The sequence below is a fragment of the Argentina silus genome, assembly GCF_951799395.1.
Source record: "Argentina silus genome assembly, chromosome: 1".
Classification (NCBI taxonomy): Eukaryota; Metazoa; Chordata; class Actinopteri; order Argentiniformes; family Argentinidae; genus Argentina; species Argentina silus.
In genome coordinates, this window is record NC_139655.1 from 15665470 (window position 1) to 15684392 (window position 18923).

General features: G+C 43.6%; 2 protein-coding genes across 2 annotated transcripts; one reads left to right on the plus strand and one right to left on the minus strand.

Moving 5' to 3' along the window:
* Window positions 1-2334: 2334 nt before the first annotated feature.
* LOC310807522 (protein crumbs homolog 1-like) lies at window positions 2335-9014 on the minus strand (the record flags this gene model as incomplete). Its single annotated transcript, XM_083674019.1, has 7 exons — window positions 2335-2584; window positions 2682-2804; window positions 3020-3061; window positions 3252-4173; window positions 5372-5771; window positions 6318-6868; window positions 8009-9014. 7 exons carry the CDS (start codon window positions 9012-9014, stop codon window positions 2335-2337), a joined length of 3294 nt encoding a protein of 1097 aa, XP_083530145.1.
* Window positions 9015-10729: 1715 nt separating this feature from the next.
* zbtb41 (zinc finger and BTB domain containing 41) lies at window positions 10730-18923 on the plus strand. The gene is made up of 11 exons (XM_083678046.1): window positions 10730-10856; window positions 12690-13928; window positions 14133-14340; window positions 14730-14799; window positions 14919-15066; window positions 15550-15679; window positions 16094-16189; window positions 16458-16564; window positions 16654-16759; window positions 16981-17069; window positions 17327-18923. The coding sequence occupies exons 2-11, from the start codon at window positions 12719-12721 to the stop codon at window positions 17953-17955; spliced, it is 2793 nt and encodes a 930-aa protein (XP_083534172.1). The 5' UTR covers window positions 10730-10856; window positions 12690-12718; the 3' UTR covers window positions 17956-18923.

An 18923-nucleotide genomic window follows, 5' to 3' on the forward strand; every position in this document is an offset into this window, starting at 1 on the left:
AAATGTAGCCCCCTCTTTGACTCAAAAGCAGTGTCATGGACAGGTGTGTGCTATTCCTTTGTTATTTCTTTATCATTTAAGCAGGTAAAAGGTCTGAGTTGATTCCAAGTGTGGCATTTGCATTTGGAAGCTGTTGCTGTGAACGCACAACATGCGGTCAAAGGAGCTCTCAATGCAAGTGAAACAGGCCATCCTTACGCTGCAAAAACAAAAAGAATCCATCAGAGAGATAGCGGTAAATTAAGAGTGGCCAAATCAACAGTTTGATACATTCTGAGAGAAAAATGACGCACTGGTGAGCTCGGCAACACAAAAAGGCCTGAATGTCCACGGAAGACAACAGTGGTGGATGATCGCAGGATCCTTCACATGGTAAAGAAAAACCCCTTCACAACATCTAGCCAAGTGAATAACACTCTCCAGGAGGTAGGCATATCATTATCCAAGTCCACCATAAAGAGAAGACTTCACAAGAGCAAATAAAGAGGGTTCACCACAAGGTTCAAACCATTCATAAGCCTCAAGAATAGAAAGGCCAGATTAGACTTTGCCAGAAAACATCTAAAAAAGCCAGCCCAGTTCTGGAACAGCATTCTTTGGACAGATGAAACTAAGATCAACCTGTACCAGCATGATGGGAAGAAAAAAGTATGGAGAAGGCTTGGAACTGCTCATGGTCCGAAGCATACCACATCATCTATAAAACACAGTGGAGGAAGTGTGATGGCATGGGCATGCATGGCTTCCAATGTCACTGGGTCACTAGTGTTTATTGATGATGTGACAGAAGACAGAAGCAGCTAGATGAATTCTGAAGTGTTTAGGGATATACTGTCTGCTCAGATTCAGCCAAATTCAGCAAAGTTGATTGGACGGCGCTTCACAGTACAGATGGACAATGACCCAAAACATACTGCGAAAGCAACCCAGGAGTTTTTTAAGGCAAAGAAGTGGAATATTCTGCAATGGCGGAAGTCAATCACCTGATCTCAACCTGATCGAGCATGCATTTCACTTGCTGAAGACAAAACTAAAGGCAGGAAGAGCCACAAACAAACAAAAACTGAAGATAGCTGCAGTAAAAGCCTGACAAAGCATCACAATGGAGCAAACCCAGCATTTGGTGATGACATGGGTTCCAGACTTCAGGCAGTCATTGCCTGCAAAGGATTCTTGCCAAAGTATTAAAAATTAACATTTTATTTATGATTGTTAATTTGTCCAATTACATTTGAGCCCCTGAAAATAGGGGACTGTGTATAAAAATGGTTGCAATTCCTAAACGTTTCATACTATATTTTTGTTCATTAAAGCTGATTGTTTCATTTCAACTCCATTGTGTTGGCGTACAGAGCCAAAATTATGAAAATTGTGTCACTGTCCAAATATTTCCGGACCTAACTGTATATTTTTTGCTGCTGTAGCCTCCTTACTTTGAAGAATTGCAAGGAAGGGGAATCCTATAAAAGAAATACAAAAGTAATCTGGGGAAATGTTTGAATAAAGTGTTTTGTTTTCATTCCTAGATGTTTTAACATTGCAACATGATATTAAAGAAAGGTAAACATTCAATAAAAAGTTTAAATGTATGTCCACAGTTTATTGCACAGCTTCGCTTTACAGATCAAGTATGCATATGTGTTGTGTTTCATGTTGTGGTTTTGGGTTGACTATATCACATATTTTCTAGTAACACATTAAATGTTTCTCAAACAGATATGCACACTGCTATACAGTGCTGAACGTATGTATACATATACATATAAGCTAAGCATACAGTAACATGGGTTTCTGGCAACATTACGTTTCATTACGTCATAAAAGAAGAAATGTTAGAAAAATGCTCAGTGAAAAAAAGATGATAAGGCACGAAACAGCCTTGTATCACGTTGAGCTTTTAGCTTCTTCTATATGGAGACAGAAATAAACATTTCATTATTGTGATAGGAATAGCTGTAGGTCATTCTGTTCATGACAGATGAGTTTACATTTCTATCACCACTCCTGACCTTGCCAGACTTGTTGACACATACAGTATGAAACATTCACTGTTCATAATCTATGCATTATAATCCTAGACCTCTCCCATGCCACTTCACCCCTTGTCACCCACATTGCCTTCCCCATTTTATACCACATGTTGGCTCCCCAATCAATCAAGAGTAGGATGCCCTTGGCTAGATACTGATATAAGGTCAGTTTGAATCCCCCATGATGGTTGAGTTTACAATATAGAGCTTAGTGGTTTAAGTTTAGGATTTGGGGAGGGTAAAGCTGATTATAGATCTGTGCCTAGATGGCAACCTTTTACTTAGAGCCCAATTCAATGGACCCCTATTCATCGAACCATGCCCAATCGACCTCTGGGCCATCGTCGAGGCGTAGGATGAGGTAGGACATGACCTGGAAGATGTTCTGCCACTGGAGCATGAAGATGTAGAGGTAGAGATCACTGACGTCGATCTGACAGTGAACGCCCGAGAAGCTCGCCTCGCACACACACTGGAACCTGTTGACGAGGTTACGGCAGTAACCTCCATTTTCACAGGGGTTTGACCAACACTCATCCAGGTCTATCTGACACCTGTAGAAAAGGGGACGTTTTTTCACTGACATTAGTACATTACATTGACAACACATCCCACTGTATATCCCCACTAATGGTGATATGAATGGTCTACCATTGTCCTACGAAACCAGGCAGACAGTCACAGGTGTTCTCCACCCTTGAGCAGTTCCCCCCGTTGAAACAGCTGTAGTTCCATCGATGGCCCAGACACAGGGACACAGGCAGGTTTGGAAAACTGGAGAAAAAGCATCAGATATATGATACTGTATACGGTGGTGGTCTGATGGTTGGACTCAATGGTCAAACAACATGATCAGGTGGCTCAGCTGAAGCTAATGTTTTGAGTCACTATATTTGAACTAGTCTCACTGATCAGATTCTAGGTTCAGAGATTATGTTTAAAGGCTTACGGATATGCTAAAAAAAAAAAGTAGGCAATTTGGTACTTACTGTATCTCGTCCATGTACCATGGAATTTCTGGGACCTTCTCTCTGAAAAAGAATAATTTAGAGATATTATTTTGTGTTCAATGCCACTTCTTTATATAATATGCCTTAGACAGATGTACATTGTTTTGTACAGTTGTTTGTTTTTCTCTCAATTTAAGGAGAGGCTGGAATTAAATTAGTTTAGTTAAGTTTAGTTCAGGGTTTGATGGGGAGTCACATGTTTGAGACTAACTCGCAGAGTGGCCCAGTCATCTTCTGAGGACAGAGGCAGGCGTAGTTCTGGAACCCTCTGAGGCACGTGGCCCCCTGGCCACACTTGTTGTCTTCACACAAATCCATCTCCGCCTCACACCTTGCCCCCATGTACCCTGGCTCACACACACACTCGTACCCCCCCACCAGAGTGCTGCAGTTGCCATGGACACAAGGACCGGAAGCGCAGGTGTCCGTGGAGTCCTGGCACTGTGGCCCCGCCCACCCAGATGGGCACCTGCAAAGGGATAGGTCAAAGAGATCCTCACACACCCCCTGGTTCAGGCAGGAGTTGGGCGCACACACACTGACTCCCCAACAGCCATACCGGGGGGCCCCAGTGCTAGCTATCCTAACAAACTGCTCATCCTGCGGCCTTGGCAGGTTTAGATTAGTATCTCCATAATAGGGCAATGGAACCCCCCCGATCTCAACAGGGCCCAGACATCCAGCCAGGTTCCCCCCAGCGTCAGGACCCAACCCCCCCAGGAGGATGTCAACCCCATCTCTGAGGAAGTCCAGGTTCCCAGAGGAGATGGCGGACACATAAGGTTTCTCCTCTCTTCCCTTATCCAAGACCATGGTCCACCTGGAGGTCTGGAGGTTCGGAGCCTCCATGGAGAGCTCCACGGTGTGCCACTCCCCATCGCTGATTGGACCCTGGCTCTGTGCAGTCAGCTTGGGGGAACCCTCCCCACCACTGGCCTGTAGCTCCAGTAGCAAGCGGGACTCCTGGAGGGAGATGGTGAGGTACTCGGAGCCTCTCTCTGCATGCAGTAAGGTGGCATCAGTCTGCCTTGTTCTGACACTGAGGAGGACACTGCTGAGGCTGCGACTGATCTTCCCGTTGCCTCTGTAGGATAGAACGGCTGTGTCATCCCGGAGGGTCACATTGGACACACCTGGAATACAAACGCAACAGTAGACAGTTTAAGGGTGCAATCTGTCATTTTACTATGTTCAGTGGTGACTAGAGGTGGTAATACAAATTGATTGATAAAGTAACACGTGCCATTACTTGGGAACCATGAACCATGAGGTGGGGCAGTTAACTTGGCAAGGGATAATCTTAGGGATAATCTTTAAATAATTTATAATTATTTAAAATGATTCTAATTTATAGTGTACATGCCCCATACCCATTTCACAGCCTCTAGCCTTATTGCCACTTAGCCTTGCACAGCCTACAAAATGTATTGTTTTATTGTTCTATTCTGTAAATGTGTTATTGCTATTGTGTTAATATTTTTGGTGTTTTGTAATTTTTTTGTTATTATTATTTGAATTATTTGAATTATGGAAATTCAGGGCCTCTGCTGCTGCCTCAAGCCCCCCACCACCCAAATAAATGAGAGGATACACCATCAGCCACTAAGAGTGTGAATAGGCCTACATAATGTGGCATAAAATACAATGCATGGCCTAGGATTACAATGAGTGTGCTTTTCCTGCTACAGAGAGCCAGCTGGTGGAACCAATGTTAAGCCTAAATTATAGACATACACTCACCAAACAATTTATTAGGAACACTATACTAATACTGGGTAGGGCCTCCCTTTGCTCAATTCTTTGTGGCATTGATTCCACAAGATGTTGGAAACATTCCTTTGAGATTCTGGTCCATGATGACATGATTGCATCACGCAATTCCTGCAGATTGTTCAGGTGCACTTTCAAGCTGTGATTCTCCCGTTCTACCACATCCAAAGGTGTTCTATTGGATTCAGATCCAGTGACTGGGAAGGCCATTGAAGAACACTGAACTCATTGTCATTTTCATGAAACCAGTTTGAGATGACTTTTGCTTTGTGACATGGTGCATTATCATGCTGGAAGTAGCCATTAGAAGATGGATAAATTGTGGCCATGAAGGGATGCACATGGTCAGCAACAATACTCAAATAGGCTGTGGCATTCAAGCAATGATTGATTGGTATTAACGGTGTCCCAAAGTGTGCCAAGAAAACATTCCCCACACCATTACACCACCTCCACCATGAGAAGGTGTACAGGTGTTCCTAATAAAGTGTATGGTGAGTTATAAACTCAGTGAATTACATAGCTTGGTAATCTTGTCTGAAAAGGGTATTCACAACTCACGCTCAAAGCCCTGGGGTAGGGGCAGGCAGACAGACTCACATTCAAAGCCCTGGGGTAGGGGCAGGCAGACAGACTCACACTCAAAGCCCTGGGGTAGGGGCAGGCAGACAGACTCACACTCAAAGCCCTGGGGTAGGGGCAGGCAGACAGACTCACACTCAAAGCCCTGGGGTAGGGGCAGGCAGACAGACTCACACTCAAAGCCCTGGGGTAGGGGCAGGCAGACAGACTCACACTCAAAGCCCTGGGGTAGGGGCAGGCAGACAGCAGTGGAGGGACATGGTGACAGTTCACACCACTTCACCTCCTCGCAGCGCTGCCCTGCAGTGTTGGGCGGGCAATTGCAGGTGAAGTCGTCCCACAGGGAGTAGCACACTCCCCCATTCAGACAGGGGTTGATCTGGACAAGATACACAAACCCCATCATGCAGCTGTAAATGATCTCACACAGTCCAAATGCAAACAAGGGAGCACATTATTTTTTAGTCAGGTTTACTCCTACCTTTGTCACTCCTCTATTTCTATTCTCTCCTATCTTCTCTATCTGGGAGAGGGTAACATTACACTTCACTTCACAAGACATTCATTATTGAGTAGTCTCACTAAGATAAATGATTGAGGAATGAATGTAGATAATTAATCTAATCACAGATATGGCTGTGTTGACATCATTACTATACATCAGTAAGTAAGTAGCCTTGTGTGCCGCAACACCCCAACCAGAACAGCCCATAGCTTATCTTCTGTTTCTATAGCATGAGGCAGCTTCATGTACAAGTACACCGGGATCGAACCCCCAACCTTCTGATCTCAGTGTTCTAACCACAGGGCCACTGAGTCGGTTTACTGTTGTGCCCTTTTTTTGGAAACAGCACCTGCCCTGTCTGTGCAGTAGCAGTAGGAGGCCTTCATCAGGTGTCTGTGGTCATACACCTTTGTAACTTACACTGCAGGCATTATCACTGGTGCAGCTGTGTGTGACGTTGATGAGGTGCTTCAGGCTGTAGGAGCTCACAGGGACTCCTATGAGGTAGAACTGCAGTCTTCTATTATTGATGCGCAGGTCCTGAACACAACCCTTAAAGTAACCCCCGAAGGAGGCCAAGGCCCGTTGGTCGACGAGGCCCCCGACGTACACCAGGTCCCCTAGCCGGGCCAGCACATGCCGCATGGGGATGGTCCCCTGGCTCTGGGCAGACTGGAACAGGCTCAACGTGTCCCCCTCCAGCCTCACTGTCACTAGGTGGAAGTGGCCATTGCTGACCGAGACCCGCCCCTCCAGGCTCTCAAAGTTGTTGACCTGAACTTTGACCCTGCCCTCCTCCAGCCACACCCGGAGGTACTGGCTGGTGCTGTTGGCCATGACCAGGAGCAGGCCACTGGGGCGCCGCGTGCGGATGAACATGGATACGGCGACACTGTCCCCCAGGTCGTCATCCAGGGAAAAGATGGCGTAGCTCTCCAGATCTTCGTTACCAAACCTGGCCGTGATGTATTCTGTGTAGGTACAGGGGGTCAGTGCCACTTAAACTCAGCCAAGTACATTCATAAATAGGTAATAATTCATGAATTAAGTCTACAAAGAAAATAATTGGCATTATTATTCTGAATTGAAATAGAATTGATGCTAAATTTTATTCCACTCCATTCGTGGCACAGCATCTTATGCTGGCACCCAGACAAGTCATGTAAACAGATGACGTTGAGGGAGTGTGGCAGGAGCCATTGGGAAACCCTGTTTTCCTGAAAGTGAAGGTGCTCTGAGTCGACTTCTTAATCCCACGTTTCCTTAATCCGTGGTTCAGGTGCTGTTGATTTCTTATGTGCTTTAGTGTGTGTGTGTGTGTGTGTGTGTGTGTGTGTGTGAGAGTGTGTGTGTGTGTGTGTGTGTTCTGTAGGCCTTTGTGCTATTTTCACTTGCTCTGTAAGCTCCTTTTGAGCTTATTGTATGTCTCTGTTAGGTGCTAAATTCAGATACTTTCCATTGCGATTTTGCAGTGATTCTATTGAGGCTGAACGTGACGCGACCTAGCCTAAACGCAGCAGAACACTGGATAGTACAACTACTGCCAGAGTCCAATATGAAGTAAATGAGTGATTAACATGAGAATATTGCTTTGAAATATTGTTGCAATACCTGCTGACAGAAAATAATGGGAATGAAAATCATGAAAAATGTATGTAATGTATGTATTGTTATTTATCTTGATTTTTTAAGTTGAAGGCCTTTAACTATTGCAATGTTTCAAACATGCTTTTGTTTTGTTGGTGTTTATGGTATGGCATTGTTAATGGTAGACTTTCATTTCTATTTTTACATTATGTTGCCACTTTACCTGTGTAGTAACTCTGTAGTTACTGTAGTTAAATTAAGTATTAAGACGCTGTTGCACAGTACGTTTAGTATTGCTTTGTAATTGTTGCAGAGCGGTTTGTGTTACTACAAAAAGTGAATAAGGAATGTTTCTTGTTCCACTTTTAACAACTCAATCTGCTCAATGCCATACTACCATGAAATGACCAAATTATTATGTAACAGCATCTAATACAATGATGTTCCTATAGTGGTTACACCATTAGCAGGTAAAGGGGCAGCAAAACATTTACCTCTATGGTTGCACATTACTCAGACCTTACCCTCAGAGCAGTTGGGACCCTCATACGGTCTGTAACACTCACACGTGTAGCTCCTCCAGCCCTGGCTCACACACCAGCCCCTGGCCTGACACGGGCTGTCCTCACACTTGTCCTTGTCGTTGCACCCCATCGTGACGTTCACCTGGGCAGGCGAGTTAGCCAACCTCCCAGTAGGTACCACCAGCTGAGAGTCCACAAACACGTCTCGAAAGCAGCCCAAGAAAGAGGGGGGGGTGTCAGCCTCCTTGCCCCCCATCCCACCTGAGCCCCAGCCCACCCCTCCTAAGAAGAGGCTCTGGTGGACAGAGCCCAGGTCGGGGAGGCCAGACCCTTGTTCCAGCAGTGTGCCCTCTGTGGTGGTCTCCCTGGCACAGCTGCCCTCAGAGCAGGGTGAGTGGAGCAGCCTGATCAGGCTCACTACACCGCCCAGGGAGGCCTCCACCGTGTGCCACTGGTGATCCATCACATTCTGAGGGAGCTCCTGCACCAGCGTGCGTGACCCTTGACCTCGCAGGCTGCTGAGGCAGAGACGGTGATCCACCAGCTCGATGGTGAGCAGCAGGTCGTCGACCGTGTACTGGAGAAGGGTGCCAACAGGCTGCTCTGTCCTGAAGCTGAGAGTGACGTTGAGTGGTGCATCATGGTCTAAGAGCTGGGTCTCTACGTGCATGTAACCACTGGCCTCAAAGGAGAAGACGGTGGGGGTCTGACACTTTTGACCAGAGAAGCCGACAAGGCAGATACAAGTGTAGGTATGTCGATTGTCCATGAGGAGCGGAGAGCAGATCCCTCCATTGGTGCACCGGTTGCCTTCACAGCCCAAGAGTAAAACTGTGCAGTTCTCCCCTCCGTACAGGTGGCCATTTTGACTCTGCTGAGAGCAGAGGCATTTGTAGCCACCATTAAGACTCTTACATACACCGCCATTCTTGCATGGGTACTTTTGACATCCATTAATGTCCTCCTCACATAGAGTGCCTAGGTAAAGGATTAAACATAAGTCCATGTCACTGCTCTTAAAATGAGAGTAGACAATCGAGAAAAGGGGATTATCAATCAATGTTTCACCCATGTGGACTGCAATATAAGAAATGCAATATAATCAGACCCTTTGCTATGACACTCTTAATTTATTAGCTAAAATTCAAAAATGTCATCAGAAAATCACTCTAAGTTGAATTGAGTCCATCTTAATGCAAGGATAATAGTTCATGTAATTTTGGAATTAATATCTTTGTTTTTATAGGGTCTCTGATTTGCATAGGAATCAATTACACATACTTTCCAAAGGCACTGTACACATGTAAACATCCTACCGTATTGCAATGTTTATGCAAAGGTTGACATAAGTACCCCCCTGTACAATATGCATTTCACTATAAATGTCATGGTATCTCATAGAAAGACAAGAACAAATCATGAACAAGAAACAAATTCAGCAAATGCAAGATTACCTGCATAGAGCAACCATGAAATCCAAATGTACTTATTGACTCTCAACATTGTCCTTATCCAGTCCTCCTAATCAATGGCTATCTGAATATGCCCCCATTGCATGTCACATAACAGTTGAGGATACTGGTTTGAGGAATCCCATTGCAAGTAGCAGATTCTTCTGGTCTGTTTCCCCATGCATGTACAGTACACATGTCTGGTCTAATGCTGGTGGAATCACTACAAGCCAGATATGTGGGATTAAGCTAATGCACTTAAAATGTCTTCTCAATTCAGTGTTAGCCAGGGATGGGTTCAAGACACTAATGTGAGCAGTGACAAACATCTTCACCAGGCAGATTTCAAGCGAACAGATTTACTTAAGAGACTGATGCCTTGCCAATGGTAGGAGTAGTACTGAAAAGGTGTTATCAGTAATTTGATACACTAAAGGACAGGTCTCATTCACCTAAATTAAACCCATTCCTGTGACTAAGGGTTAGGGATACGGTTAGAAAGTGGGTTAGAAAGTGCTTTGTAGTCCAGGAGTACACTTAATATCGGTTGAGATGAATGAATGAACTGAAATGAATGAGATGAACTGATGAGCACAAACATACACACCCAAAGGCACATACTTGCATTCAGGTACACACACACACACACACACACACACACACACACACACACACACACACACACACACACACACACACACACATTGTTGTTGATGATTACAGCTAATGCACTACAGCTAACTGATTACAGCTAATGTTGATTACAGTCTCTAAATGAGCATAGATAGTCTATCCTATCCTAATAATCAGAATCCAAATTGTATATGTACTTGGTTACATTTCATAGACCTACACAAGTACAATTTGTAGCCAAAGTTCTTATAAATTATTATAAATTATTATTATTATAAATCACTGACTGATTTATAATATCAATATATTTTATCCGTCACAATCCTACTGATGATTCTCATAATGTCATGTATATTCCAATGTTCCTAGTTCTTGTTTTACTACAATACCCATAATGCCGTATAGCCAATGCATACCTTGTGATAGAGTTCAGCACATTCTTCAACTATCAGTAGAAACAAACAGTTTTACCTTTCACAGCGGTCACATAAACATCAACCTGCATGTATATTCAAATAAACATGTTCAACATTGGCTCTGCTTTATGGTTGTAATAAACGTGCTTTCGAAGATAAAAGCTGAAACAGCCAATGTGAACAAGCGGCTTGTTTATGTGTCCCAATGTATTGTGTCCGACATTTTTGCAAGAATGGGAAGGTGGGGCGTTTTGAGATATTCATGAAATTATGATTTTTCTGTTTTTCTTAAAAAGAATATATATATATAAGGATTTTCGTTTTTCTTAAAGTGCGTGGACTCCTAAGGTAGGCTTGAACACAATTTCGCTTGCATTTTTGTTTCCCGGGGGGCAGTAAGGGTCGTTTGTCAACGTTCTCCTCTGAGGGGGGCCCGTTGTAGAGCATAACATAGGGGTCCTTGAGGTGGATAGCGAATTTGTGACTTCATCATTGTAACCCATTGTCAGTCAGCTGGTGCAAAATGTTACACGACAGAATACATTCTCTGAATGCACTTTGACACATTAATTTGAGACATTATGAGCAAAGAACGTTCCGTGTTGTTGATACCAGATATCAACCTGGGCAGTTCCGTGTAAAAGGACCCATGAGGATCAAAATGTGAAATTTATCAGAGCATATCAAATGGGGTGTCAAATGAAAGCTAAGAGTCTATATTTTTAGGAAATTAAGTCAGAAATACATTTCTCAACCAGCTTCCATCAAACAAATGGGATAAGCAAAGGTTTTGACTTCTGGTCAAACATGGAAAAGAAAACATCTACCAGAAAAAGTATTTAAATGTGTTTAGAAAAACATCAAACCTCATTAATGTTCTATAGACCCCGGTCAACTAATATCTTCACTTACATTTAGTTTTTAGGAAATGGTTTGGCTTCTGTAAGATTTAGAATAAATTCCCAGTCTCTGTGTCAAAAACGTAGTATGTAGGATATTTTCGATTTTCTCTGCCTCATGAGGAGTGAGCATAATGAAAGTTAACACAATTAAGAAGTATAGGTAGACCTACCAAATACTTGTAGTGTTTTAACTAATATCGATTTAGTTTATAAATGAATAAGTAATTAAAACTGGTCATTCTGTTAACAAATCCTTAACAGAATCAATATCCTCATCTCATGCTCCAATAAATGAAGACTTCATTGTTGTTGAGTACAGTGGGGAAAGCCATGCCAACAAATCGCACAAATGTGGAGCGCAAGTTACACTTCTTCCATTGAGAATGATGACATACTTGTTGCACACTTCTACAAAAAGGACATCAAGGGATTTATCTTCATCATGAAAGAGCGCACTGACACGTATGTTGTGGTGTCCCTAAGACAGATTCTTAGGATCCTTCCCACATCGGTTGCAGACAAGAAATAACGTTTTCATTTTGCCGAGGCTATCTCTGAGGCAGACTAGGAGCAAATTGGGTGTCTCTGTGTGTGTCTACACATGACATAGGCCTACAGTACTTGTTTTTAAACAATTTCCAAATCAGTTTTTTAACACTTTCCCTTTTTAACATTATATATATGTTGATAAAATAATACATTATTACCTTAATGAGAGTGTCAATTGTATACTTCAACCTTTGTTTCCCTATTTTAGCTACATCATCATGTACAGAATGACATTCAAAACCAGAAATTATGCATTTCTGTAGGGGACCCATTTAGTTACCATCATTCTGTTACCACTTCACTTACTGTAGTTCAACAACCGAAAGAGATATTTTCAAACTCAAGGTATCATATGATAGATCACACCCCACTCTTTCTGCAGACATATTTGAATCTTAATTTGGAGCAGATAGTTTTTGGGGAAATGTAGTTACATAAAAAACCCAGAGAGATTGTAGGGTCATTCCGTTACGGAACTTTTAAGCTGCACAGTTCTTAAAGCAAATGTGTTTTTTAAAAATGTTCAGTTAGAATTGTTCGAAGTAGTCCCTGTGCATAGCGTTGTGTAGTTTGTTAAAGTTTGCTATCAAGGGTTTTTGTTTGGCATACATTTGAAAGTGAAAAATTGAGTCCACGGGTCATTCTGTTACCGTGGAATTACCCCTATAGAAACATCTGAAAATTCTTTCATGCCTATTCTCCTCTTTTTGTTTGTCTGTTTCTTTTTCAGAACAGTTCGATAACCCATTGAACATAACAATGAAAAGGAAGTCTAGTCAGCCTCAACCCCCTATGCAGAGAGGAAGGGTCAGTGCTAGTATAGAGAGGGAGTCAGTGGACTCTAACATCACAACACACCATGAGACTCTGCCTTCATCTCAGAAGAGACACCTGACCATGATGCAGCACGGCTCCAACTTGCTCAAGTTCTTGGACGAAGACAGAACCAAGCAAAGGTTCTGCGACCTGTCCATTACCGTGGGTGGGAAGCGCTACAGCGCCCATAAGGTGGTCTTGGCCCATGGCAGCAGCTACTTCCACGCCAAGCTGACAAAGAACCCAGACAGGGACCATATGACCCTGGACCACATGGAGGAGACCATGTTCCAACACTTGCTGTGCTTCCTGTACACGTCCGAGTGTGTGGTCACAGAGAGTGAGGTCCCTGGCCTGACGGAGGCAGCTCGATTCCTGGACATGATGGACGTGGTGAAGTTGCTGACAGGTGGGGATGACCTGGCAGGACCGGCTATAGCCCAGTCAAAGGCAAGGGGAGCAGGTGGAGGGGGGCAACCAGGTGTAGATAAGAAGACCCCTGAACCCCCAACGGATTGCACGGTTGTCCAAAGCCCAGCTGGTGTCAAGTGTTTGTTCTGCAGTCGTACGTTTTGCTACAAGAAGTCTCTGGAGAACCACTTGGCCAAGAGCCACAGCACTATGCAGGGAGAGTCAGGGGAAAAAGAAATGTCAGTTAATCAGGAGATTGTTAACACTAGAAGGTCTGCCCGCAGGAGGAGAATCCCTGCCAAGTTCGAGAGAGGTGACACATGTCACAACCCTGCCAGTAAAGAGACAAACACTCTCACAACTGAGGAAGAGGAGGGAGATGACGATGAACATGAAGAGGAAGAAGTGAAGAAACAAAAGCCCAAATCTGACACAAGAGCGGCATCAACCCCAACTGAGGCAGAGGATGGGGAGGAGGAAGAGGAGAGAGAGGAGGGTGAGGAAGCGGTGAGGATTGAAAACAAGAGTGCGTTGGCATGTGGAGCCAGAGGAAGCAAGGAGAGTTCAGACATGGAAACAACAGAGCAACAGACTGGGAACGAAGTGGAGGTGTACAGTCAGGCCACTGATGCCTCTAACCATGCACCAGTGTACCCAGAGGGCCTGGCCCCAGTCATCATCCAGACCTCCAGCAAGAAGACTCTCAAGTGCCCCAAATGTGACAAGACCTTTGACCGCACAGGTGGGCACTATGTAGTACAGACTACTGACTTTAAGACTTTTTTACCTGACTATGTGACCTGACCAAGGAAAACTCAAGGCCCTAGGTTAAACAACTAGGACCAGGTCAGTTTCTGTAGGTCAGGTCACATGGTCAGGAATAATTCTTGGCCCCAGTATGAATCACATTTCCTGTCATAACCCTGTACTGTATATATTTCCATAGGAAAGTATGAGAGCCACACCAGGGTTCACACAGGCGAGAAGCCTTTCCAGTGTGACATCTGTTTGCAGTGTTACTCCACCAAGTCCAACCTGACAGTGCACAAGAAGAAACACACCAGTGATGCCCCTTTCCAGAGGAAGGACCACAAGTGCCCCTTCTGCAACAAGCTACATGCCAGCAAGAAAACTCTGGCAAAACATGTCCGAAGGTAATGCCTGTCACATGACACACTCACTTATAATGTATCTACTGTATGAATTATTGTGTGGTGGCTAGATTGAAATGATGCTGACATTATGGCCTTTAACACCAGTTTGATTAAAAACCTGTATTTGGGAGTCCTCGTATGTAAACTAAGGGTATTCTGGGTAATGGTAATCTGAATAGTTGACTTTCATAGGACGCCAATAGGTGCCCCAGCAAGTTCACCTAATAACACTGCACTTCTCTCTTTATTAGCAACTTCCCCGGTGATAGTTATATGAAGCACTTTTGATAATAAGCAATGTGCATGTACGTGTCAGAGGTCATTCCCAGTGTATCAGTGCATATTGTACATTGGTATATGATGTGTTTTTTATCACTGTGTTGTGTTAGGTTTCATCCAGACCACATCCAAGAGTTCCTGGCGATGAGGAAGAGGAAGAGTGAAGGCTGGAAATGTGATGTAAGCTTTGATTTGATTATCACATGATATTAGCCTCTCTACCAACAGCAATACCTGGGATCCAGGAGCAGTGTGGTAGTTGACCCTCACCTTCTCTTCTCTTGTTCCTCTTTGTTCAGATTTGCCACAAGTCTTTCACACGCAGGCCTCACCTGGAGGAGCACATGATCCTCCACTCACAGGACCGACCCTTCAAATGTGCTTTCTGTGATGACCACTTCAAGTCCAGGTTTGCCAGGTTGAAGCACCAAGAAAAGTACCATTTAGGTAATAATGGAAAATGCACATTTATTAAAAAGTAGTTTAGATCATGAAAAGACCTTGTGGATTCTTTAGTGAGTTTCATTTCATTGTGTTCATTCAGACTATATAGAATGGCGTGTTAAGTTTTGTTGTTAAGTCACAACCATCTAAGGCACAGGTGTCAAACTCATTCCATGGAGGGCCGAGTGTCAGCAGGTTTTTCCTTTCAATTAAGACCTTGTCAACCAGGTGAGGGGAGTTCCATACTAATTAGTGACCTTAATTCATCAATCAAGTAGATGAGCAAAAACCTGTAGACACTAGGCCCTCTGTGGAATATGTTTGACACCCATGATCTAAGGGGAGAGCTGTCCTATAATATTTTTTAAATAATGTTATTGAGTTTGCAAATGTTTCACGTTAATGAATTACCATATGTCGATGTTAGTTTACTGCGGTGACAAAGGGGTTTTGGGTTCAACTTTGACCCTTTCCCTCTGTCCTCAGGCCCATTCCCATGTGACATCTGTGGCCGACAGTTCAACGACACGGGCAACAGGAAAAGGCACATTGAATGTACACATGGGGGGAAGAGAAAATGGACCTGCTTCATCTGTGGGAAATCAGTGAGGGAGAGGTAACTGTCAGAATTCCCTAATAGAACCCTATCCCATATACCTTAGGCACCCCAGTAGATCTGCTTCACATACTGTACATACATATACTGTACTTTGATACCGTTTTCCTTCAAATCTTTTAACATTTTTGCCATGTAGGCTCTTGAGCTCATCACTCACCCAAGGCCTCAAGAATGGCAGACTTTGTACTGTAGTTGGGAACTGGAAGAGACTCCTGCACGTTGTTTATACTAGCAAAGTAAACATTTATTGATACAAAAGCAAAACAACTTTATTGATTCGGTCACTTAAACTTTCATCAAGAGTGACAGGCTACAATCAAGTTGGCAGTAGAGTCATCATGGGAATCTGATCTGTATAACTACATTCACAGACTACAGTCTAATGATTGAAATGTTTTTTTCTGTCTCTAGAACGACATTGAGGGAACATTTGCGGATTCACAGTGGAGAGAAACCTCACCTCTGTAGTATCTGTGGGCAGAGCTTCCGCCACGGCAGCTCCTATAGGTCAGTGTCCTTTTGGAAATTAATGACATAGGCGATCTTATTGGCCATCATCTGTGGGTGGAGTTCCATGTTTATGTAGTTTCTATTGGTTCAAATACTATGGGATGTTTTGACTTCGTAAAAGAGTGAAAAATGTATATCAGATCAGCATTTTAACAAAAACATTTCAATAATTTAGAATCAGAAATACAAAGCGGTTGGCCTAGTGATGGATTGATTAACATAGTTTTGATGCATATCAAACTTTTTTCCCAATCTTGATTTATAGGCTTCATCTTCGAGTCCATCACGATGACAAACGTTATGAGTGTGACGAATGTGGAAAAACCTTCATCCGCCACGACCATCTGACCAAACACCAGAAAATACACTCTGGTATGCTATTTCCATCATAAATTCCTAGGTTTGTTTCGCTAGTTTGTGACACAAAGTGCTGACTTTGACATCTCCTTGGTTCTGTTCAGGGGAGAAAGCGCACCAGTGCGAGGAGTGTGGGAAGTGCTTCAGACGCCACGATCACCTGACTGTCCACTACAAGAGTGTCCACCTGGGAGAGAAAGTGTGGCAGAAGTAAGTGCTCATGTGACCGAGGGGACGGGGGTTTGTTCTATAGAAATAGAATTCTATGATATCAGAATTAATATTTTCCAATAATATTATGTTAGAATTATTCTAATTGTGCTTATTCTGTGATCAGGATCCCTGAGCCCTCAAATCTGTGTTGCAAACCGTATCTGCTTGATGAATTGTTTGACGAGGGCTGAGGGTTTGATACAGTTTTTTTTTCATAGATATAAAACAGCTGTGCATCAGTGTGAAGTGTGCAAGAAAGAGTTCAAGGGGAAGTCCAGTCTGGAGATGCATTTCAGGACCCATTCAGGTAAAATGATGATCAATGAAGTCTGTCAACCTGTTTGGGTGGCTGCATACAGTACATTTCTTTTTTTGACATATCAACTTTTTATTGACCTCTGAATTTGATATACAGTAGACAGATGATAGAATGGTAAGCAGTATGTACATTTCTGACTTATATTTCAGACTTAGCAACATGGATGATATATGAATATGCTTCAACCTATATTCTTTAAAACTGTCTTTGTCCCGCTAATAAACATATTTTCTTTAAAAATGAAGATGAAAAACCCTACAGGTGTCCCGTCTGCCACCAGACCTTCCGGATCAAGAAGACTCTTACGAAGCACATGGTGATTCACTCCGACGCCCGCCCCTTTAACTGCCCCCACTGCAGTGCCACCTTTAAAAGGAAAGACAAGCTCAAGTACCACATGGACCACGTGCACAGCACCAAGTTCACAGAGCAGCCTCTAGTGGTGCTGACAGAGGACAAAATTGTGACTCTGCCATACGACGGGACCTCCAAGGTTTACCGGCCCGAACCCAAGGCCGTCCTCCAGAACACCCCCACAGATGTGTGTGCACCTGTCACTCTAGTACCTGTCCAGATGGGAGGGGTCCCAGGACAGGGCGACCTGGGCGGGCATGGGGCGCCTCTCTCTTCCCAACCCCACAGTGTCTTATCCATGCAGGCCCAGGGGCAGCAGCAGTCGGCTGGGTACCAGGCTGCCACAGATCTAGCGTTCCTGGAGAAGTACACCCTCACCCCTCAGCCTGCCAACATCGTGCACCCTGTGCGGCCAGACCAGATGCTGGACCCCAGGAACCAGTCTTATCTAGGCACGCTGCTGGGCCTGGACTCTGGCACCAATGTTCAGAACATCTCTAACTCTGATCACGCCCATTGATGCCCTCTATCCTGCTCCTATAGACTCATGTTGGCCACTCCTATTCAAAGAGCCTTTTTGAAATGTTTTTAATGTTTCTCTTTTTATATAAAAAGCCTATTAATTATGGACTCTCTGTCATGCCATGAAATGAGTGAGCGAGTCTCCAGCTAATGTCTCAAAGCGCTGGGTGTCGACTGGCAAAAGTTAATACAGCGGGATCTGATCAAAGGATGGGATCAAGGTCTTGTTCACCATAATGTGTTTATCCCTGTGCATATTGAGTTTATTCATATGTGACATATCATAATACATTTGTCACCAGTATAGAAGTGAATCGTAATGCTGATTTAGAGGGTTAGTTAGCCTGCAATCCCCTCTAGATGGGTACTCTCGTATCGGCACATCATGCCCTTAAAGGGACACTTCACCAATTGTTTCCAATTTTCATTGGAAACTGTGATTTTTTACGTTCTGTAGTCAAAAAGATCAGAGAAAAGGTCCTAAGGAAATTAATACTATTAATACTAATTCAAAAATTACAGCCACACACACATTCTGAACTGAATGAATGAATTTGTTTTACCCCCAATGACATCACAGGAATGAGTGTGATGTTAAAAACTGGTGAAGTGTCCCTTTAACCATGTCTGAACCAATCAATGCAATATGTATATCATGTGTATGTACTGTATGTCTCATTGAAATGTAATTTTTTAGTAAGTTCATTAGAATGTGTTATTCCTTTCATAACATGCAGGAGGTAAGAAAGTGTTGCTAATGAGTTGTCCTTTTGTGCCCTTATGATCTCCTTATGGTGACACCTCATACTGTATATGTTGCCTTTGGAGGAATCATATGTTGTTGCAATAAACAAACTTTTCTGTCCATCAAACACTTTCACCAAATAAAGCAGACCATGTGCACAAGTTGGAGGTAACCTGGATCATTATGTTGTTAATGTGCAATAACAATCTGTTCTGTCCATT

Excerpts from the sequence above, each read along its gene's own strand:
- zbtb41 (XM_083678046.1), top strand. The coding sequence starts at position 12,719 with ATGAAAAGGAAGTCTAGTCAGCCTCAACCCCCTATGCAGAGAGGAAGG. Across the intron at positions 14,800-14,918 it reads GTGAAGGCTGGAAATGTGAT|ATTTGCCACAAGTCTTTCAC; the intron begins GTAAGCTTTGAT and ends CTCTTTGTTCAG. Across the intron at positions 15,680-16,093 it reads GGGAAATCAGTGAGGGAGAG|AACGACATTGAGGGAACATT; the intron begins GTAACTGTCAGA and ends TTCTGTCTCTAG.